A 24,887-nucleotide genomic window follows, 5' to 3' on the forward strand; every position below is an offset into this window, starting at 1 on the left:
CTCCTCTATCTTTCTCCGTCTTCACGAGACGATCTTCCACCGTCTTCACGAGACGATCTTCTACCGTCTTCACGAGACGATCTTCTACCGTCTTTACGAGACGATCACTACCGTCCTCACGAGACGATCTTCCGCCGTGTTCACGGGACGCGGATTGTTGCGCTGACGGTCACGATGGGCATTTCGAAGTTCAAGACTCGGCACGCGTTCGGTTCAAGAAAGCGTCAGCTGAAGCTCGTACGCATGGCGAAGCTCACCTGCACGCCCACGCGCGGCGACAGTTGCACCGATGCTTCCGCTTCATCTTTTCAAGACGATTGCGTCGACGCTTCTAGCGACGAGACTTCTACACCATCGGCACAAGGATCCGTCGTGACGAGTGAGGCTGGTGTTTTGTGCTCAAGTGCGCCTGGTGTGTCGCGCTCGCCAACCGCATTGATTCCGGCCCCGAACAGTGAGACCGCGTCGTCGACTGTGCACTTCCAAACACGTTTTCGGACGTGCGAGGAGTTGGCGACGGCGGAGAGAGAACGTGCTGCTGTGCAACGAAAGCTTGGCGCTATGCCAGCGACCGAGAGGAAGTTTTAAGCGATGATGCCTGAACCCGAAGCTGCCACCGCTACGACCGAAGGCGAGAGATATTTCCTCGTGCAAGGGGATGCCCTTAGCGACATGCTGTCCAAGACCCCTTGCCCGCGCTGCCTCGCGACCGGGATGAAAGTTCAAGGAGGCACCCAGCTTGGACTTGCCACGAAGCTTGAGCTGGTATGTCCACATTGTGGAATAGTTTCAAGTTCGTGGAGCTCTGCTCGTCAGAATGAGTCAAGGGCCTTCGACGTGAATATAAGAGCCATTACGGCCATGAAACAAATAGGGAAGGGACAGACAGCCCTCAACGACTTTTGGGCAACTATGAATGTTTCCCACCGTGGCCTGCACCACAGAACTTTCCAGAGGCACCTGAAGCAATTCAGAGCACCACAGCAACAGACCCTGGATAAATTCTATGAAGAATCGGCTTCTGCTGTGAAAAAGGTGTACAAGGAGATGGACCCATCTTTCTGCAAGGACATTACAGTAAACTATGATGGCACGTGGCATAAGCGCGGACATACATCTCACATTGGAGTTGGTGCAATCATCGAGTATCACACAGGCCTCATCTTGGATGCTGTAGTTTTATCGAATCAGTGTCTCGGCTGCCAGGTAGGACCGAAGCCTGAAGACGAGGGCTATGCAAGCTGGTTGAAGCACCATGTGTGCCAAAAAAACACTGATGCCAAGCCTGGGAGGATGGAGGTTGAAGCAGCTGTAACTCTGTTCTCACGTTCACTGTCCAAGCATAACCTCCGGTATACAACCATTGTATCTGATGGGGACAGCGCCACATTCTCTGCCCTTCAACAAGACAATGTTTATGGGCTAGTCCCTATTGTGAAAGAAGAATGCTTGAACCATGTCCGGAAGAGGATGGGCACAGCCCTACGTAATCTTGTGCAGAAAAGCGAACAGGCTCTGGGAGGGAAGGGCAGATTGACAAAAGCCCTTATTGATAAACTCACAGACTATTATGGCTGGGCACTGCGGAACAATTCAAACAATGTGGCTGCAATGCAGCGTGCAGTGATGGCGTCATATTATCATGTCACCTCAACTGACGAGGATCCTCACCATGACTTGTGCCCGGAAGGTGCAGACTCGTGGTGCCGTCATAATGCCTGCAAGGGGAATGGCGTGCCACCTCCAAAGCACAAATACAATCTTCCGGGCTACGTTGCAGAAGCGCTGCTGCCAGTCTACCAGCGCCTTTCGCAGGCTTCTCTACTGCAACGCTGCCTGGGAGCAAAGACGCAAAATGCATCAAAGTTATTGATTTGATTGATATGTGGGGTTTAACGTCCCAAAACCACTATATGATTATGAGAGACGCCGTAGTGGAGGGCTCCGGAAATTTCGACCACCTGGGGTTCTTTAACGTGCACCCAAATCTGAGCACACGGGCCTACAACATTTCCGCCTCCATCGGAAATGCAGCCGCCGCAGCCGGGATGCATCAAAGTTATTCCATTCTGTCCTATGGTCCTTGATGCCCAAGGAGCAACATGCATCATTGATTGCTGTCAAGACAGCACTGCATGACGCAGTTTTGCGGTATAATGCCGGCTGCTACAGGGCCACCCAAGAGTTGTCGTCATCAGTGGGACTCACACCTGGCCACCTAACCATTCAACGAGCTGCGGAGAAAGACTCTCTGCGTCTGAGAAAGGCTCAGAAACAGATGAATGAGAAGCAGGAAAAGCGGCAAAGAAAAAGAGAGCCTAAGGACACATCTAGCTACTTTGCAGGGCCATTTTAGACTATAATAAATGTTTGAAACTTTCGAAGTCAATTTTCTCAGAATGACTTTTTTGGCCAGTGAGGCTGCTTAGTCAGGTGATCTCTCTGGAACTGCTGGTCTGATTTCTATCAGGATTTTTTTATTATGCCCCTTAATAAATTGCCCAGGGCAAGACAAGCCCGCTTTTTTAATTTATTGTGTCTGTAATTTGTAATAATTAAGTAAAACTTCATTGATGAGAGCCAAATTGTGAACACTAAATTCAGTGCTCTGCTAACATTTTTTGGCAAGGAAATTTAAAAAAAGGGCTCTGTCTTGCCCTAAAGCACCTATCCAGGAATCATCATAGTGAATTTCACAGTGCTAGCACATTTTTCAAATTCTCCAGACCCTGACTAAGGGACCCATGTGGACTACCCTGATAAATGGCTGTAACTTGGGAACCAGTGAACATAACTGCATGAAACTTTGTGGTTATTCAAATGGCTTTGCTATTAGTGTACCCTGAAAATTTCATTAAGATATCTCAACAAACAAAAAAGTTGCCCTTCGAAGGTAGCCTCCCCCCTTGAGTGAACGTATTGCCCTCAAATCGATTCATCATTTTTTTTAAAGCTAGAATGGTTGTTATGCCTGCTTACATGCTCTAGGTATAATGAATTTCAAAATGTAACATATTTTACAGCTTATCATACCTACCAAATGTCAAATCCTACTACTATTTAAAGTTGTTCTGACTTCCATTGAACAACAACAACAAAAAAGGCATTAGTGTAGAGGCGTTATTTCAATTACAAAATATTGTGCAGGTTAGGTGATGATAAATATGCCCATTTTTCTTTATATGTCATGTATACTATTCGAATTCGATTCAAAATTATTTGACCAACATCACCATTACTTAGAACCTAAAAACTCGCTATTAGCATAGGCCTATTAAATAGAGTTGTCTGATAAATTTATTTCAGCAATATAAAAAATTACACATATCTAGACTGCACTTCCTGCAAAAATTATGCCCTTAAAGAGTTGGTATGAAAATAAAGAATCTTAGCAACATTCGCCGAGCATCCCACTTTCTCAGAGTTACCTCTGCATACAAAAAATTTGTGTGGCTGAGTAAACACACCTCCGAAAAACGATGTCAGTACCCTTTTAAAAATATACACGGTGTCCTCATAAAAAGTTGGAAACATCCCATTATGTGAAGGTAGAAAACCAGCAGGGGAGACAGACTGGCTTGATGAAGACAAGGCAGAGACACAGCATCAAAAGAGAAAAAGTTTACGTGAATGGGATAATCTCTCAAGTTCCTTGTTTAGTCAAGTGCAACGAAATCATTTGCTAAACAGCGCACAAAGTGTGTACCTTCATGAGGAATCCACGCTCTGGAGACATTTTGGTTCAGACACCATCAAATTTGGACCGACCGAGCCTAGACGCACCTGTAGAAGGACCACTTGAGCAGGAACTGTCGGGCTGCACGGGGCAACTCAGGTCGTCCTTGGAACGGCTCCAGCACTTGGTCGACCACGCTGTCCAGCCAGGCGGCCCACTGCTCCAGCGACGTCTGCTGCTGCAGGGTCAGCTTGAAGTCTTGCTCCAGCTGGCGCACCAGGCTGTCATCACACTGGCACACCCATGATGCCTGTTCCTGAAAGGGGACAATAGTACGTTTATCTGAAGCAAGGCCTCCTCTCTACAAAACATCTGTGCATGCGCCAATGTCTCAGTTGTAGTTTTTGGAGCACTTTTGGGGCGGCCTCAGGTATGCTGGCGTTTTGCACCAATGCTCGGCATGCAAGACAAGTGAGCGCAGTGGAAAACTGTGCTCGTACTTCCGATGTATCTCATTTTATGTTAAGCTGTATCTTAGCACGAAGAACACTCGATACTGCTTACATGTCACCAGGTCGTCTTGTTACGTTGATGAGATGCTTTGCTGAATAAATATCAGTAAAAAAAAAGGGACGTTCCCACAAGAATAGGAATAAAAATCTTCAGCGAACATCACAGGCTACAGCATCCAGAAAATCACATGGCCAAACTGTGTAGAGCTCTCCACTATCCCAAAAATGGGCGGGAAGGAAGGCAGGCTGAAGAGAAGGAAAAGCAAACAGCTTTTTGGCCAGTAAACAGGCTTCAACCTTTTTTTTATACCCCCCCCCCCCCCCCCCCCAAAAAAAGCTCGCCAATTCATACAGTAGACGTGGTGATCCCATTTTGACGTGATAGCATTAAGGGCTTGTTTTGCAGAAATTTACAGTGTCGACATCATTGGTTGTGAGCGAAAAATTGAGAAAGGTGCAAATAAAATAAATTATCCAAAATTCAGGGTCTGAACAAGAATGAAACCCGGGCCATTTGTGTGGCAAGCAAGTGATCTACTATAGAGCGAGGTGTCTGCTTAAAAATACAGTGAAAATAACTTTCTCTGCTTGAAAATGCAGTGAAAGTAATTTGCACGTTTAACCCTTTCAGATGCCACCCAAGAAAAACTGTCTGCAAATGTGTCAAATCACTACAATGTTACCTCCAGGCACTCAATATTCTATTGCAAAAAGAATAATGACATAATTGTTGAATATATGCATGTTATATTAACTTGTTCTAATTAAATTGTAATAAAATATTAAATATCCTGAAGTAATTATTTTTGGCATAAACAGAATCAAATCTCAGACCAGAAATACAATACAAATTATTTTTGGTTATGTCAGTCCTGAGCATAAAAAAATTTTCCTTTTCACATTGCTCGCAAAAAGCGGTACGTCACACAACTCCTCGAGCATGGTAGTGCCTTCAGAAAAGTGATCGTATGTATCAATACACTGCGAAATAAGGTTCAATGAAGACCAAATTATTATGCACGGGATTTAATTTATCCAAAGTAGGACATATGTCGCTCTCTTTTAGCAACTACTTGATGCCATGGCCCTCAGTCCCTAGCAGCTGCGAAGCAACTGACCATGGCAGCGGTCAGATCTGCAACGCAGCAGAGGGTTATAAGAATCTCTGAATCTGGACAGGCCACCACTGGAACCTGAACTTGGCCACGTTTAAAGCTAGAACCTTATCTAGTGAGGCAAGTCTAGCTGTACTATTCGAGAAGCTGAGAGAGAGAGAGAGATAAATAGAGAGGAAAGGCAGGGAGGTTAACCAAGCTTGGCTCGGTTGGCTACCCTACACTTGGGGTGGGGGAAAAGGAGAATAATAGAACGGAAAGAGATAGAAACGAAAAGGAGTAAGAAAGAGAAGCATGAATAGTCAGCTCGAGACTACACAGCACGGTCTCGCACAGTTCTTTCACAAGCGGTCCTGAAGTCTGGTGGTCCTTAAAAAGTACAAGAGGGCTTTCGTGGCTTTGCGCGTATGGGAAGCCATCGGCCAAAGTCCCAGAATCTTCTCTTCTGTAAGCGGCCGTGAATCCAGCTGACAGAGTTTGGCTTCCATGATACGTCGTTCGGTCTGGTATGCTGGGCAATGACATAGAATGCGCTCAAGCGTTTCCTCGCAGGCGCAGATGTTGCATGCCGAAGTTCTCGCCATTCCAAGGAGACGAGAGTACGAATTCGTAAATGCCACGCCCAACCTCATGCGACACAGTAAAGTTTCAGCGCATCGTGGGAGCCCAGATGGCAAACGAAGTTGCAAGTTTCAGTCGATCGAATACAGGTGCGTGTTGGAGAAACTCTGCGTATTCCATTGTAGGAGAGATATACGGCGAGCAAGTGATTGTAGTAGCCTTGCAGCGTCCGTTCTCAAGAGTGGTATGGGCGTGCGCTGGTCTTGGCGCCATGATCCGATCGAGCAGCTTCATCCGCGCGGTCATTGCCGACGATTCCGCAATGACTCGGCAACCACTGAAATACAATATCGTCAACTTCCGTGAGCGCTTCGTTGTAGTCGTGCCTTATCTGATATACTGATTGTTCATGTAACCCGTGCTACATAACAAACCGTAGTGACTGTAAGGCTGACCTGGAGTCGCAAAAGATGGCCATTGGTTAGGTTGCTGGCGAAGAATGTACTTTACTGCACCTTGAAGTGCTGCGAGCTCTGCTGCTATCGACGTCGTGGTGTGAGAAAACTTGTACTGAAGCAACACATTTTCAGATGGAACAACCACTGCTCCTGTAGAGCTGTTGGAATTAGTGGAGCCATCGGTGTAAACATGTATGCGGTCGAAGTACCTTTCGTCCAACAGATGCAAAGTCAACTGCTTCAGGGCTAGCGTTGACATGCGTGCCTTCTTAAAGATTCCAGGAACTGATAAGCGCACGTCAGGTTGACGAAGACTCCATGGCGCAGTTGCTGGATGCATCGCAAGTTTGAAGCCAGGCGGTAGTATGTCCTGATGTTTTGTCACGATACCGCAGTACGAAGAATGGGGCCTTCGAGCTGTCAAACACGCTAAATTATGTGACGGTAGCCGTGATAAATGCCGAATGTGCGCTCTCAGCGTCTCGACAATGATATGCGTTGTGACCGGTTGTTCTTGTGCAATAACAATAGTTGACACTGTCGATGAGCATCTTGGAAGGCCAAGGCATGTCCGAAGTGCTTAGGCTTGTACGCTTTGCAGTGCACGGATGTTAGTCTTGCATGTGTTGGACAGGACAGGAAGGCTGTACCGGAGAGTTCCGAGAAAGAGGGCTGTGTAAAGCTGCAACATGGAGTGCATGAATGGGCCCCATGATTTTCCGGCGATGAACTTGAATACATTCTCAATGCCAATGAGCTTTTTCTGCAGGTATGTGACATGCGGGCTCCAGGTCAGGTCACGATCTACGATGACACCTAAGAATCTATGAGTGCTCTTATATGGGATTGATCTGTCATCGACGCACAATGAGTAGAAAGACATCGCTTTGGGTGTGAACGCCACCGCTGCGCATTTTTCTGTGGCGTCAAACCTTGCTGGCAAAGGTATGTCCATGTCATTGTTGCCGCTTTCTGTATTCTTGCGCGCACTTGAGGCCGTGTCACGCCGGACGCCCAAATGCAGATATCGTCAGCGTAGAGAGATATATAAGCCGTCTGTGGCAGCTTTTCGGTGAGCCCCACGAGAACCAGGTTGAATAGAGTTGGACTCAAAACACCGCCTTGTGGCACCCCACAACTTGTGAAATACTTATTCGTAGACCCATCTTCAGTTAAAACGAACATTGATCTCTTTGTGAGGTAGCTTCTTACCCATCGAAAGACACGACCTCCAAGTTCAGCTGCTTCAAGAGCATTGAGAACAGCCTCGTGGGTCATGTTGTCATAGGCACCCTTCACGTCTAAGAACAGAGCTACCCACAGCCGCTTCCGAGCTTTCTGATGCTGAACAGAGGTCGTTAAGTCAATAACGCTATCAACTGAGGACCGACCTCGTCGAAAACCAGCCATAGCATCAGGATAGATGTTATAATGTTCCAGGTACCATTCCATGCGTGTAAGCAGCATCCTCTCCATGACCTTGCCAACATAGCTTGATAGTGCTATAGGCCAGTATGATGCCAAATCGAATGGAGACTTTCCAGGCTTCAGCAAAGGCACCAGGCGACTACACTTTCACCCATCAGGCACCATTCCATCATGCCAAGACTTATTGAAAATGTCCAGGAGACAGCGCTGTGCCTTCGGGCCTAGGTGACGTAGGGCAGTATAGGTCACTCCATCCAGACCTGGGGACGATGAGCGTCTGCATGTGTTCAATGCCGCATGAAGTTCTTCCATGGTGAATGCAACCTCCATTTGCTGATCTCGTGCGACTGGAACATCCTGTGTCAATAAATTGATCGGTATAGAGATGTCGCCGGCGATCTTTGCACAAAATTCCCCAGAAACATCAAGCTGTGAGCGACGTTGATGTAGCGCCAGAGCGGCGTAGGGATGACGCTGTTGCGGATGCGAGTGAATATCTCGAAGAGTCCTCCATACAGGAGACAAGGGCTTTCGAGGGTCTAGCGAGTCACAAAAATTCTTCCACTGTTGTTCATGAAGTTTGTGCATACGACGCTGGATTTTTTTCTGAATGCGTCTGGATTCTCTGAGGTCAGAGATAGATTTCGTGCGTCTGTATCGTCTTTCGGCACGTCGGCGGACCGCTCGTAGTTGTTCCAACTCTTGGTCGAGTGCCATGCGTCTCGATTCTTTTGAACATATCTTCGTGGAAGTCTCCATTGCACAACTAATCACTTCTTCAATGGATTCCGGCGGTTCGTGCATACACTTGCTCTCCACTGATATCTGAAACTCTTTCCAGTCAATAAGTCTTGAATGTCCAGGGGAAGGAGAATCGTCCAGACCTCTGACTGTCACGTACGTGGGGATATGGTCGCTGCCATGTGTTTCAATATCTGTGAACCATTGGACTTTCGTGACAATGCTACGCGACACTAATGTCAAGTCCAGGCAACTGCTGTAAGTTACTCCTCGGAGATAAGTAGGGCTGCCGTCGTTCAGCACCTGAAGCCCGTGCTCTGATGCGAGATCAACTAGGTTCGTGCCTTTTCGATTTGTCCTAGAGGGTGTTAAATGGGATATGATAGGCCTCAGTAAGGTTAGCAGGACAGATGAGGCCTATACGGAGCTACAGAAAGGGCATGTCCTTCGCTATCGGGGCTTGGCTGACAGAAGAGAACTGGGAGTGGGGTTCCTAATTCACAGAAACATAGCTAGCAACATAGAGGAATACTACAGCATTAATGAAAGGGTGGTAGGTACCGTAATTAAACTCAACAAGACATACAATATGTAGGTGGTACAGGCTTACGCGCCTACATCCAGCCATGATGACGCTTCAATTGAAAGCTTCTATGAAGACGTGGAATTGGCAATGAGTAAGGTAAAAACACAGTATTCTATACTGATGGGAGACTTTAATGCAAGGGTAGGGATGAAGCAGGCAGGAGACCAGGCAGTAGGAGATTATGGCATCGGTACTAGAAATGCCAGAGGAAAGCTACTAGTAGAATGTACGCAATAATTTACAGATTTTGAATACCTTATACCGAAAACGAGGGAACCGTAAGTGGACATGAAACCGGCACATCGATGGATCAGCCGGTCACGCAATTTTTGCTGTTCATGCAGGCTATCTGCGTTGCAACGTCGGAGCACCCACTTATCTACAGTCAAGGGAACCAGGATTCTTCAAGTTTCAGCGTTGAATCTACCAACGACCGAGGATACATGGAGACCTCTGCAGCCGCTGATTTTAGTCAGTGCCCAATACCAGTCTGCAAACAATGGGATGATCCGGAGACGGCCTGTTGCGACTACACCGTACATAACAGAGCAAGCGACAGACGACAAACTGGGCGTGGAACCGGCACATCGATGGATAAGCCGGTCGCGCAATTTTTGCTGTTCATGCAGGCTATCTGCATTGCAACGTCAAGGGAACCAGGATTCTTCAAGTTCCAGCGTTGAATCTACCAACGACCGAGGATACATGGAGACCTGCGCAGCCGCTGATTTTAGTCAGTGCCCAACACCAGTCTGCAAGCAATGGGATGATCTGGCGGCAGCCTGTTGCGACCACACCGTACATAACAAAGAAAGCGACAGACGACAAACTGGGCGTGGAATCGGCACATCGATGGATCAGCCAGTCACGCAATTTTTGCTGTTCATGCAGGTTAGTCACTTACCACACCACGAGAAGTTCGTTCTTTTTCTTTTGCCGGTTCCACCTCAAGTGCTGTATGACTGTGTATGGTCGCACTCTATTGTACATTGTCGCACAAAACGGCGGTTCCTGTTGTTGAAGCGATGGAGTTTTTATTTACTTTTGCTCTTGTTGTGTGGAGATATTGAAATGAACCCGGGGCCTGATGCAGCAACACTGCAGAAAATTTTGAACAAACGAAGTGAAATTAAGGAACAGCTTAATAGCATTTAAAGAAACCAAACAGCACAAAAAGCTCCTCTAGAAGACTTGACGAAGCGCATGTCGTCCTTGGAATCAGCAGTTCTTTGATATCCGGAAGTAGAAGCAGCAGTAGATGAATGTAAAAAGCTGTGCGACCATCAAGAACGCAGTATGCAGTCTCTGATGTCAAAAGTAGATGACCTGGATAATCGCAGTAGGCGATGTAATCTTATTTTCTACGGCATAGCACACAGCGATAGCAAGGAACCGTGGTCAGAGTCGGAAATGCACGTCAAAAACATATGCACAAGCATGCTCAAAATCACACCGCAGTTCATCGAACGAGCGCATAGAATCGGCAAATTCATCCCGGGAAAAAATCGGCTTGTGATCGCTAACTTTGCATCTTACAAAGAAAAACAAGAGCTTTTGATGAGAGCAAAGAATCTAAAAGGAACTAATATCAGCCTATCAGAAGATTTCTCGCCTCAAAGGCAAACGATAAGGCGACAGCTTTGGAAATTCGCACAGGAACACAAAACTGATGACACACATGCTATAATAAAAAACGACACCCTCTACTTGAACAAAACCAAATATGTTTATGATGAGAGTACTTAAGAAGTCGTACGAAGCAAGTGACCATGCAGCGATTCGTCCGGCAAAATATCTTTTCTTGTAGTCAATTGCCGCAGTATTAAGAATGAAGTTGATGAACTAAGTAGCCTCTTAGAAACTGTTAAACCGTTAGTTGTAATAGGAACAGAGTCGTGGCTTGATGAGAGCGTAGCTGACAGTGAAGTGTTCCCAGCCAACTTCGTATACTTCAGAAAAGATCAGAATAACCGTGGTGGGGGCGTATTTGTTCTGGTTGACGAAAGCGTTGCGTCGTGTCAAACTATAGTGCGGGAAAGCACATGCCAAGCAGTATGGTGCCAAATAAGACTTCGGAATGGTAAAACGTTATCTGTTTGCTCTTTTTACCGCCCACCGCAGGCCTCTGTAGAAACATTATCGGAGCTTACGAGCCAATTAAAAGTAATTAAAAGCGATTACATTATTGTCGCTAGAGATTTTAACCTTCCAGATCTTGATTAGCACAGCCAGCCTGCCTTTTTAGGAATTACTGGCAGGCTATATACTGCTATGGCCAGTATTGTTAGCTTATTTTCACTTACGCAGACTGTTCTGCAGCCCACAAGAGAAAACCATGTTCTCGATTTATTTTTCACAAATGCACCCGATAAAGTTCTGTCCATAGTAGTCATACTAGGAATTAGTGACCACGAAGCTGTTGTCTGTAAAATGAACATGAGCTATCAAAATACTACTGCTATTAGCAATCGGCGTATATTTAATTATGCGAAGGCAAATACTGATGAAATTAGGGCCGAGCTTGACAATTACTTTGTTGTTTTCGAGACACTTGCAGAATCACTTTCAGTACAGAAGCTTTGTTCCAATTCCAAAGATAAGTTTTTGGAACTACGCGACCGTCACGTGCCGTCCTCGCTGCTATCTAAAAGGCGTCAAAGAAGCAAGCCATGGTTTACAAAAGAATTACATACCTTAGCACAGAAACGGAAAAGGGCTTATCACCACCATTTGCGCAATCCGTCCATTCAAAATTTTCGTAAGCTTAAGGAAATTGCGTCTCTATTAAAAGGTGCTACGACAGCTGCGAAAACTGCATATTTTCAGTCATTTCAATCCCGACTTCAGCAAAATAAAAAGGAACTATGGAAATATGTGAAAGGAAAGAAAAAGGACTCTGTTTCAATCCCTGCTCAAGAACAGAATGGCATTGTCATTGAAAGTGGTGCTGAAAAAGCTGAGAGTTTTAATTCGTATTTTACCTCTGTTTTTTCCGTACCAGGTACGAAAACAAATGCGTACCGTTTATCTGTACCCTCTCCGAGGGAGACTCAGATGGACGATATTGTACTTTATAGCCAAGGAGTTGAAACCCTGCTAAAGCGCCTAGATGTATCAAAAGCTTCTGGACCTGACGGACTGCCTAACGCTCTCTTGAAATCCTGTGCGCACATAGTGTCTCGGTATTTAGTAATAATCTTCGAAAAATCTTTACGTGATTGTGCCTTACCTAGTGATTGGAAATTGGCTGCTGTTGTACCTATTCACAAATCGGGACCACGAGAAATTGTTCCAAATTATCGTCCTATATCGTTAACAGCCGTTTGCTGCAAAATTTTAGAGCATGTCTTATACTCATCAATAATGAAGCATTTAGAAGGCAATTCCATGTTAAATGAACGCCAACATGGCTTTTGCAAGGACCATTCCTGTGTGACCCAGTTAATTGAGTTTATTCATGAGGTTGCATGCGCACTGGACAACCGAACCAGTATTGACTGCATTTTTTTGGATTTCAGAAAAGCATTTGATTTGGTTCCCCATAACTTATTCATGCAGAAAATGACCCAATACAAAATTAACACGAAAGTTATCAACTTGATAGCAGAATACTTGAATTCCAGGCAGCAGTACGTCGTCGTGAACGGTGAACAGTCATCCACTACCAATGTGACGTCCGGGGTCTCTCAGGGGTCAGTACTGGGCCAATTATTGTTTTTAATGTATATTAATGACATCACCCTGGACGTACAATCGTCGATGAGAATGTTTGCAGATGACTGCATCGTTTGTAGAGCAATAAACTGCAAAAGTGATCGAGGCGCAGTTCAAGATGACTTGGACAAGACAAATGCATTATGTAAAAATGGCAAATGCAACTTAATTTGGAGAAGACAATGTGTATGACGTTTTCTAGAAAGAAGGATGAAGCCTCGCCTTCGTATACTATAAACAAGAAGGTTTAAAAGTAGTCTCTGAGTACAGGTATTTGGGCGTATTTTTCACGCCAATTCTGTGTTGGTACCGTCATGTTGATTACGCGACAGCTAAGGCTTGTAGATCGCTGTGGTTCCTGCGGCGAAACACGCGTGAGTTTCCCCAGTCCTTGTGGCAATTACTGTACAAATCATGCGTGCGGTCGATACTTGATTTTGCGAGTAGCGTATGGGACCCGCCCACTGCCCTCGATAAAGATAAATTGGAAAAAGTGCAAAACATGGGCGCCCGTCATGTCCTGGGAAACATTGTTAAGAGCCACAACTTCAGCATGACGCGCTGCAAGCAAGCTTTAGGATGGGAACAGTTGGTCACACGCCGGGCTAAGCAGCGTCTGAAGCTTTTCCATGATGTATACTTATCTAGAACTTGTATTCCTCGTGACAGTTACTTCTTTCCACCTCATTACGTGTCTGGACGAGTCGATCACATTTACAAAGTGCGAGAGTACCGATGTAAGACGGCAGCGTTCAGTAATTCTTTTTTCCCTAAAACGGTTTCCCAGTGGAATCGATTACCTTCAGCGATCCTTGTCGCTGTTGGTAGTGATTCATTTTTTTTTTTGTTAGAGTCAAGTGAATTGTTCAGTTGATGACGGGTGTTTTGTTGTGCGGTACACATATTGTATTTGTTTTCATCTTACTGTATGTTACCCACTGGCATTTTTCGTACATTTTTGTCAATCTCTGTTAGGTTGCGTATTCAGTATACTTCTTACTATCTGGTTAGGCTGTACTGTACTTGCCGCAAATCGAGCTTGTGTTCTGTCTTGTAATCATGTTGTATTCCCGCCACTGTAATACCTTATGGCGCTGTGGGTATCAAACAAATAAACAAAATAAACAAGACATGGAGGAGCCCTAATGGCGAAAATAAGAACTAAATAGACTTTACAATGCACACCCAGCCATCGTGCAGGATGTGGAAGTGATTGGCAAGGTACGATGCAGTGACTATGGAACGGTACGGTCTCGAATTCGCCTAGACTTGAAGAAGGAACGACAGGACCTTATATGCAAGAAGTCAATCAATGAGCTAGCACTGAGAGAGAAAGTACAGGAATTCAGAGTCTCGCTTCAGAACAGGTACTCGGCTCTTATTGAGGAAACCAACCTTAGCATAGATACAATGAATGATAACCTGACGAGTATCATTACGGAGTGTGCAGTGGAAGTTGGAGGCACGGTAGTTAGACAGGACACTGGCAAGCTGTCCCAGGAAATGAAAAATCTCATTAAGAAGCGTCAAAGCATGAAAGTCTCCAGTACAACAGACAAAATAGAACTGGCAGAGCTTTCCAAGTAGATTAATAAGTGTAAGGTATCCGATGTAAGAAGGTATAACATGGACAGAATTGAACATGCTTTGAAAAAGGGAGGAAGCATCAAAGCAGTGAAGAGGAAACTTGGGATAGGCAAAAATCGGATGTATGCACCAAGGGACAAAGGTGGAAAAATAACTATTAATATGGATAGGATAGTTGAAATAGTGGAGGAGTTTTACAGAGATCTGTACAGTAGCCGGGGCAACCACGACCTTAATACTATAAGAACAAGCAGTAACCCAAATGACACCCCACCAGTAATGATAGAAGAAGTCAGAAAAGCCTTGGAGAGCATGCAAAGAGGCAAAGCTGCTGGTGGGGATCAGGTAACATCAGATCTGCTGAAAGATGGAGGACAGATTGTGTTAGAAAAACTAGCCACCCTGTTTACTAGCTGTCTCCTGACGGAACGCTGAAACTTGAGCAATGTTGGTGGGTACTGCGGATGGGACTGGCCGTCTGTGAGGTATCGTTACGGCAGACAAACAGACAAATGTACAGACAGAGAGACAAAAATTTTTGCGCCGAAGTACCCCAAAAAAGACTATCGTTTTTAAAAAAGGTGGTGCTTATAGCATTAAGCACGGAAAGTATGTATGGACAGTATGTACCCTGCAGGTAAAGTGCTCTAAGAATTCCACCTGACTAGCAGAATGGTTAATGTGGGGCAGACCAGGAGATGCATCATTAAGCATATAAAGGGAGATGCGATACGAGAAAAAAAAAAAATGTTGCATTAATTTGTACCCTAGGGCAATGACATCTTTCTGTATAATATATTCTTTTATGCTGATTTCATATATTTAATAAGTTTTGCACAGTTTTTGTTTTAAGCCATAATAGTGTGTAAAGTATATAGTCCGTTCTGGACAGAATTTTTCGGCCGCTAAACTTTTATTGATCTCAGCCTTTAATGACCCTTATTGCTGCACATTAGCTGTAGAATGCAAATAAATATAAAGAAAGTCCCTACAAGACATTTTGATGGACAACAAAACTTGTAAGAATTCTTAAGACTCCTTATCCCACAATAATTCTTTACTTTAGGTTCGTAATAATTATACAGGAGATACCACATTTTAGAGGAGATACTTGCACCCTTGACATGTTAATAAACATGAGGGTTAAGTTTTCTCTCAAGTATACTCTCAAGTTGCAATTGACCACATTCATACTATCAATCAGGTAATAAAGAAATGCTCAGAGTATAACCAACCACTATACATAGCCTTCACAGATTACGAGAAGGCGTTTGATTCAGTAGAAATATCAGCCGTCATGCAGACACTGCGGAATCAGGGCATAGATGAAGTATATATAAACATTCTGGAAGAAGTCTACAGGGGATCAACTGCTACTATAGTGCTTCGTAAAGAAAGCAACAGAATACCAATCAAGAAGGGTGTAAGGCAGGAGGACACAATCTCCCCAATGCTATTTACCGCGTGCTTACAGGAAGTTTTCAGAAGCCTAGAATGGAAATAGTTAATGATAAGAGTTAATGGAGAATACCTCAGTAACCTGCGCTTCGCCGATAACAATGCATTGCTGAGTAACTCAGGAGACGAATTGCAACTCATGATTACAGAGTTAGACAAGGAGAGCAAGAAGGTGGGTCTTAAATTTAATCTGCAGAAAACGAAAGTAATGTACAACAACCTCGGAAAGGAGCAGCGCTTCGAGATAGGTAATAGTGCACTTGAAGTTGTAAAAAACTATGTCTACTTAGGGCAGGTAATAACCGCAGAGCCGAACCACGTGATTGAAGTAACTAGAAGAATAAGAATGGGGTGGAGCACATTCGGCAAGCACTCTCAAATTATGACAGGTAGATTGCCACTATCCCTCAAGAGGAAGGTATATAACAGCTGTATCTTGCCGGTACTTAGCTACGGAGCGGAAACTGGAGACTTACAAAGAGGGTTCAGCTTAAATTGAGGACGACGCAGCGAGCAATGGAAAGAAAAATGGTAAGTGTAATCTTAAGAGACAAGAAGAGAGCAGAGTGGATTAGGGAACAAACGGGGGTTAAGGATATCATAGCTGAAATAAAGAAGAGCAAATGGACATGGGCCGGACATGTAGCGCGTAGACAGGATAACCGCTGGTCATTAAGGATAACTAACTGGATTCCCAGAGAAGGGAAGCAGGTTAGGGGGAGACAGAAGGTTAGGTGGGCAGATGAGATTAAGAAGTTTGCGGGTATAAATTGGCAGCAGCAAGCACAGGACCGGGTTAACTGGCGGAACATGGGAGAGGCCTTTGTCCTGCAGTGGACGTAGTCAGGCTGATGATGATGATGATAAGTTTTCTCCTGATAGGGGTATGAGAAGTACCAAAAACATGATGTCGAAACGCAAAAAGTTGGCCAGAAATGAATCTGAAATGCATTTAAATGTTGAAAAAAATGCATTTTAAAGGTACGAGTAAAAGCTTATCTATGAGGAAAATATATGTCTTTTAAAAAGCTTTATTTGATCATGAGAGCTTGGAAGTCATGGTTATTTTAAGTATGTGGCTTTAGTAAACATCTCATGCTAATTAATTGATTGATTGATATGTGGGGTTAAAGTCCCAAAACCACCATATGATTATGAGAGATGCCATAGTGGAGGGCTCAGAAAATTTCGACCACCTGGGGTTCTTTAACGTGTACCCAAATCTGAGCACACGGGCCTACAGCATTTTCGCCTCCATCTAAAATGCAGCCGCCACAGCCGGGATTCGATCCCAAGACCTGCGGGTCAGCAGTCGAGTACCTTAGCCACTAGACCACCATGTCGGGAACCCCACAAGTTAAATGCAATGGCAAGCAGCACAATGACAATTTCCAGGGGACTCTAGACAATGAGCTCTTTTTAGTTTTCAGTAGCCACCTTGAGATCTTTCAAAGCAATTTTCACCTACTTAAAGTTTATTTACAGTCTTCAAGTTTTTTATTGCCAAAGAAAAAAAACCAAATTTTTGAGAGCAAATAAAAATGAAAAGTATTTAGTTTTGGAAAAAAAAGTTGTATTTTTCATCTCGGATCTCCCCTTGATGGAGCATTTAAATTCACTAGAAGATAACAGTGGGAAATGGCTGCCTGTTACTTTGTGGCACATGTGCGCATAAGTCCTTAGAAGCATGAAGTTGCAAGGGTGAGCCAGAGGGCACATGAAATCCTAGAAGCCTCTTTATTAGCTAGGCAGATAAGTGCATCGGCAATACATCTGTGTGTTTCTCCAGGAAAGAGCATGATTTTCTTCTGCAGAGAGGAGTCTTGTTGGGTCTGTAGGCTTTTGTCACTTGGTCATTGTGCATGTGCAGTGTTTCAAAAAGGCAGTTTGTGATTTTGATAGATTTTTTCCCAGAAATACAAGGCTTCTGGCGGATACCATTGGCTAAAACCAATTGTCAAACATCTTGGGCCGGTGACTGGGCCAATAATTCGTTACAAGGCATATGTGGCAGTTGTATGCAAAAAAAAGCAACATTGGTAGAAACTCAAAAATAAACAAAATGTTCACACAAATGTACAAAACAAGACCTAGATAACTACTACAAGAATAATGAACACAAAATTTAATGCATAAAAAAACATGAAACACAAGAAGGGAACAAAAAAATCAGTCTGCATTCGCCCTGTCTTGTTCCATATTGCGCCTCGTCTATACCGCAGTTTAAGTTTACAAAAAAAAAAAAAAGCCCGGCGACGGTACTAGATATCTATTGCCACGACCATGGCCGGGACTATGTGACTTCCGAACAAAACAAAAAACAAAATTTTATACGCCACTGCTAAGGCAATCGACGTGATCGCTGGCACTGCCGGCGTTAGTAGCACCAGCACATCGAGCTTGTTCGCGCGAGAAAAACACGGCACACGCTTCCAGCTTTAGTTCCTATCAAACAATAGGCAAGTTTTCAGGCTACAAAATTTACACTTCCCGTAAAGCGTTTGTGGCTACAGCAATGCATTTTTTCTTAATGTTCCGTCGTCCCGTCGATAGCTATCCGCTGCAGTCAACGAACCGATAGGAACGCAGCGTTGTTACTTTATCTCGCAATGTTTTAAGTACATTTTAGCAAGGGTGCAACAGCTCAAGTGAAATTCGGAGCAATTTTTGGAGCAGCGAAATGTTACTTTTAGAGCACTAAAATCTAGGGGAGTGCGAATATTCGAAATTCAAAAGTTTTGAATATTCGTCGGACATTGCATTTGTAATATTCATATTCGATTCAATAACGACATTTTAAAAAATGTCAAATATACGAACTAACTCCAATATTGTTCGAATATTCAATGTTCATGAATATTCATTCGCATATGTCACTGGGAAGAACTTACGATTTTGTGCATTGGCCTCAGTATATCATGCAATGATTACTAAGACTTCGGCGCGTGTGCGGTGATGCCTGCATGGAAATTCATGGGAGCGTGATGACGGCTACCGACGAATGCGGCGGCATGTCATCCCGACAATGCTGCCAACCATAAATATCCCGATCAATCTCGATACAGCAGCGATATCGGGCTCGATACCGCTGCTGGGATGAAGCAGCCACCCTGTTCAATCTTCCAGGTTGCCCTGCTTGTCAACGCGTTTTTGGCATTCTGTGCCAGCAATGTGCCTCACAGCTGGTATTGCTTGATTGCTTGGATGTATCCGAAGACTGGACGCAACCGCCGTTGCTAATCCATTACTTTTGGACACCAACTTGACGATCAGCTATATCTACCGGAACAGATACGGCTATCGGCACTGGCTGGCCGCTACACAAGACACTTCTCAAGTGCAACCCACCGGGGCTCGATACCGCTGCTGGGATGGAACACTCACCCTGTTTGCTCTTCCAGGTTAGTTATTTGGAGCGCTGCTTTTGCGTCCAAAGTTCAAACAGAAACCTTTTAGTGGTATTGTACCCCAGCATTTGGTGTTTTGTTTTTGACCAATACAAATGTCGTCTTATGTCATGCTTAGGTAGCCTATTCCTAATCATGTCGGGCGATGTAGAAACAAACTCCGGACAGAACACTAATTTTACCCTTGCAAAAGGTATTGAAACTGATCAAGACAATATTATGAAGGACTTACAGGCCCTTAAGCATTGGCAGGCTTCTGTTGACACGAAAGTCAATCAGCCTTCGGCTAGAGTTCGTACCATAGAAATCGACGCTGCTGCCCAAAAAGCTAATCCACTTGCTGCATTGCTTGAATCAGCTGGTTCCGCGTAGAACTTCTTTGACAAGCTGAAATCGATTGAGCATCGCTGTGACAATGTCGAAAACAAGCTTCGTCGCTGAAATCTGCTATTCCTTGGAATTCCTAACAATCCTTCAGAAACATGGTCTTCGGCTGAAGGCCATATCATTGAACTGTGCTAGAAGCATCTTGAGATCACATTAGAATCATCCCGAATTGACCGTGCTCATCAGCTTGGTCGATATCAATATAAAAAAAGCAAGCCTATCATTGCCAAGTTTTCGTTATTTAAGAATAAACAGCATGTGAATGAAAAAAGGTTTAAGCTAAAAGGCAGCACATTTGCGGTACGGGAAGACTTTTTGCTTCAAACACGTGTCGCAAGAAGAAAGCTTCTAGAATTCGCTAAATGTAGCCAAACACATTTGAGGCTCGTAGCTTTGATATATTTCTTGTAGTTCATCGCCAAATTCGAAAAAAAAGCAGCAGAGCAGGTAAGCATGGCACTTTACCTTTCCATCATTATTGATTTACTGGGCCTCGAAATAATTTTTTACAGTAAAACCAATTGCGGATCTCTTTTTCCAGTAATCAGGCAACAATACACCGTATTTACTTGCGTAATAAACACACTCGCATAATAAACACACCTCCAACTTCAGTCATCTAAATTTTGATTTTTTTCCTCCACGTAATAAATGCACTCCCTACATTAATCTGCTCCAGCCCCGCTAACCGACACCTGGCGCCTCCTCACCCGTTTGATCTCTTCCGTTTTTCATTATGTTGCCGACACCCCCCCCCCCCAAGCTACCTCAGCTCCCTCCCTCCCCCCCCCCTCCATTGCCTGTTGCCACGCGCGTATACAGTGCAGTCCACTTATAACGATACCACAGATAACGATACATTGATTATAACGATGGGTTGACTTGACAGTCTCATTTTTAGGGGCGAAGCTCCTTATGGCGTGGCTTGGGCGTCCCTCGTATGTAACCACCAGTGGCACATACCCGAAATAGGTATAACACTTGACCTCCAAGGTGGTGCCAGTGAGAGATTTCTTCTGTGCGTTGTTTAACAATAAAAAATAGTGCTCAATGTACATGTCAATGGCTGCTAATGGGGAATGAGAGACATGAGCATTCGGCTTTTAGCCAACGCGCACGCTGCGATCCCCATTAGCAGCCATTGGCATGTACATTGAGCACTATCGGACAAGAAAGGGATGCTACATTATACTCGCTGGGTGTAACCTCCTTAGCTTTAGAAAGGTTTAGCGAGCGTTGAGCCGCAGTGCCATGAATACAATGAACTTGTATATACCATGAATGAACTCAAGGTGGTTAAAAATGAGAAGTAGATACGAAGCGCAAGCCGTAAGAAAGTAAAAGCCGAATTCTCCTGTCTCTCATTTCTCATTAGCAGCCATTGGCATGTAAATTGAGCCCTATCTGACAGGGAAAGGTTGCTACGTTATACTCGCTGGGCGTAACCTCCTTGGTTTTCGAAAGGTTTAGCGAGCGTTTGGTTGCAGTGCCATGAATACAGTGAACTAGAATATACCATGAACTCGAGGTGGTTAAAGGTGGGAAGTGGACCCAAAGCGCAGGCCGTAAGAAAGTGTGCGTGTGCCACCTCTCGTTTAGTCCTTGGAATGTCCGCTGGATGGCGGTGCTTCTATACGGGGAATATATGATAAAAAGATGCGAGATGGTGGGACTTGGAGTGTTGAATAGATGAACGAACGGACACACAAACAGATGCATGGATGGACGCATGAACGGACGCAGGGGCGGATGCATGAAAGAACGCAGGGACGGGCGCACAAACAGACGCATGGACGGTCACACAGACGGACGCATGGACGGACGAATGCTTCGCCCCACTCTCCATCATTCACTCCGTGGATATGCTGCCATTTTTCGCATTGGGGCTATGGGGAAGAAAACTATAATGATATGTTATCCATCGCATATCGGATACAACAATGAAAATTTCACTGTTCAGATGGCAAGCTCCAGAATAATTGTAACATTCACATCAATAAGTTCCACTGATATGAACGCGACAAGATGAAAAGTTAGCATAGGTGAGATCGTATTTACCGCCATTGCAGTGCAGCCCCGGCGGCACACCCTGCTCCTTTTGAAAGCCAGAGAAAACATCACGAGTTGCTGCGGCGCGGCGCAGAGCGCGAGAGAGAGGAAAAAAAAAAAAGAAATGCGAAAAGCAAAGCCTTCTCGCGGAACCCCGCGACCAACACCGTGCTCGCGATGAAGGAGAGGGAGAGAGAGCAAAAAAAAAAAAAAATGTCAAAAGCAAAGCTGCACCAGGCCTTGGAAACTCAAGTGATCACCTGTAGGGGGCGAAAAAACCAACCGCGGCACATTCTGGCTTCAAACACCCGAAGTGGATCTACTGACCCCTCCGTTATGCAGCACATGGGTGCCGCCATTCGCACTACTGCACTTTGTTGTAGGGGCGCCCTCGTTAGAACCAAGTTTTATTTCTAAAATCATCGGATACTATATATTTGCGTACCCCTACACATAAAAAACAATTTATTCTTATAGCAAGTAGTTTTTCATAAACATGTGCTGCGTCATCAATCTTTTGTAATAGTTTTCGCTTCAGCTGACTCGTAGTCAGCAGCAGCCTATCGATATCATTATCCTAATTTCAATATATACGGCGGCCAACGGTAGCGACGGCAGGTAACGGCTCACGGTACATTTGGACAATTCTCACACTGTTTCGTTTCACTGTATATATTTCGAGCCACTACCAGCCGACACATACTCTTTCGTTCCGTTTATTCTGACTTGTTCAAATCCTTACACGAAGGAAATTCAAGTGACTTCCGGGGCACGAAGAGACCGTTAAAGCTTTCATCAGATGAACACCTGTTGCAAGGCCGAGAATTACGAGTCTGTGAGTAGGAACCACTTCCGTTTTTAAAGGACGATTGCTTGCTGGGCTAGTTGGTTCATTTCAACTTACGTAGTTTTTTTGCCAATGACTGCGTAGGCATCACACGGAGGCAGTGCCTTGCAATATTAAGTTTTAAAATTTTTTATTGTGTTGTCAGCGATGGGTGAATGATGAAGTTAAGACAAGGTTTGATTTTTAAGAAGTAAAGTGTATTGTACTAAAGTTACAAATGAATCGGCAGTGGTTACATGCAGAAGGAAACAGGATTCGCTGCTGGAGCTCGATCGGTTATGCCTGACGCCACTCGTGTCTCGGCTCGATTTTCTCGCTGATGATGCGTTGCTATGCGTTCCCGGCTCACCAGCTCACTTTTGTTCTTTTTGAATGATCGTCGAAGCAACGCTTCATGGCAACCACGCCGAGCGGACGCGCTCAGGGCTCGGAGTCCACGTTTACGTAGTGTGGGGTTTCTTGTGTGGGCACCGAGACGCTGCCGGGGAATCTGGCTGTGTGAAGTCGAGTGGCGCTGACACGGCCCTCCCATAAATTGTGCCTGTCCTCAGGCGCACATGCCGTTTGATGGTGATGGTTCCGTAACTTCTAGGAGCGGTTCCTTACATCTACGAAGCTGCTCCACGTTGACGATTTTTTGGTTGATCTTGCCCGGTGAGCATCTGTACGGCCTCGATGACACGGGTAAATCGTCTCCGAGTTCGATGTTGTGTTCAGTGTGAGGACACACGCTCAAAGTGCTGCCTTTGGAGGTAAAGACTTGCTGATGCATTACCAGAATTGCCCAAAGTTGTTCCCTGTCTGCCTTCGTGGCATCCTTCGTTATCCTCCGTGTGCCGTCTTCGACTAGACTCGTGAAGTCTTCGTCAGGTGCAAGACATTTCGTGTTAAGGCGCACGAACCCTTCGTCTTTGGAAACGTTCTCGCCCGATTGCCGGCAGAATTTCGCGATAAGTTCTTCCCCAGTGCGGTGTGGCGTGCCTTGTTTCGGAGGTGGCACTTCAGACGATGAAGGTCTTCCGGTGGGTTTGACTGGGACGATAGTCACATCGTTGGACGTGTGAAACGTTACGTCGACGTTTGTGACTTGTTGCCAGTCCGATCCCAGAATCAGGTCAATGCCGCTGGGCAGTTCCGTTACCACGTCGTCTTCGAGACGCACATTCGTGGTGCCCAGTGTCACATCTAGCGTCGCAGCGAGAGTTGGACGTATGCTGCGGTTGAGAACTTCAATGTCCTTGCACGACACCCATGTATGCGTGGGAATGTCGTTAGTCAAGGCATTGGCACTCATGATGGATAAATTGGCGCCACTGTCAATGCACACGCGGACGGTTCGGTTGTTGGCAGTACCGGACACTATTGGTAATGTGCCGCCCGTCGTATGCAAAAAACAGTTCGCTTGCCTAGATGACGTAGTCCCTGTTCCGTGGCTGCTGTTGTCCCTCTTCGCCCGTTTCTCGTTCGCTCTAACCGTTGCTGGCGTTTTCCGCTTGCTATAATCATGAGACAGGTGACCGATGCCGCTGCAATTGAAGCATGAATGCGAAGGGATGGGCCGTGTGCGCAGAGCTTCTAAAAAATTGCTGCGCGAAATAGCCGTCGGCAAGTTGGCAGAGCTGTTGGCTGGCACACCCTGGTTCGAACCCTGACCACGGCTTGTTGTAGACGAACACGGCTTGTTATCGTTCTCAGCACACACGATCACACTACGCCTCGCGTCGAGCAAAGCCGCTCTGTCAATGAGTTCAGTCACTGTGTCACACAGTTGTGCTGCCAGTGGGTTGGCCCATGTATCGTCCTCGATGCCGGTGAAAATGAGAGAAATACGTTCTTCCTCTGCTAGATAATACGGCGTCTTGTTCGGAACGACGTTTTTTGAGTACATGTACTCGACGACGGTCTCGTGGATCTGAAGGCGTCGCTTCGTCTGCTGTTCGAGGAACTCCTGCATTGTCAGCTTCCCTTTGAATTGGAGAATGAGCACCTCCTTCTATTGCTCCCAGTTGCCATGCTGCGAGTCGTAGGCGCTGTGCCAATCCTTGGCAGATCCCGTCAGGCGGCTTGCTGCTGTCACCAACGTGAGCAATGGCGTCCAGCGGGACGCCATTCTCTCCACTTGTCCAATCCATTCAAGGGCACTTTGTTGCGGAGTCCCATCGAACAGAGAGATTGAAAATGACGTATCGCTTGTGGAATGAATCTGGATCAGGCTCGTCGTCGGTGGACCTCTCGACAGCGTGTTGGCGAGCAGGGCCTGCGTGTGCGTGTTCACTAGCGCTGCAAGGATCTGGGCCATGGAAGGTTCTCCCTCGTGCGTTGAAACGGTCGGCACGGCGGGGCGTGCGGCATCTTGGTTGG

At 45.4% G+C, this 24,887-nt stretch overlaps 1 protein-coding gene across 8 annotated transcripts in view; it reads right to left on the reverse strand.

Annotated features, from left to right (window-relative positions):
* LOC119180874 (transcription factor RFX3) overlaps nt 1–24,887 on the reverse strand; it is a 327,700-nt gene that overhangs the window by 38,712 nt on the left and 264,101 nt on the right. For all 8 annotated transcript variants that reach the window (XM_037432010.2, XM_075882891.1, XM_075882892.1 and 5 more), the window contains one exon: nt 3,784–3,992. In XM_037432010.2, coding sequence (XP_037287907.1) covers nt 3,784–3,992 — 209 coding nt within the window. The remainder of the gene's footprint in view (nt 1–3,783; nt 3,993–24,887) is intronic.

This window comes from Rhipicephalus microplus, unplaced genomic scaffold (genome assembly GCF_043290135.1).
Source record: "Rhipicephalus microplus isolate Deutch F79 unplaced genomic scaffold, USDA_Rmic scaffold_14, whole genome shotgun sequence".
Lineage (NCBI taxonomy): Eukaryota > Metazoa > Arthropoda > Arachnida > Ixodida > Ixodidae > Rhipicephalus > Rhipicephalus microplus.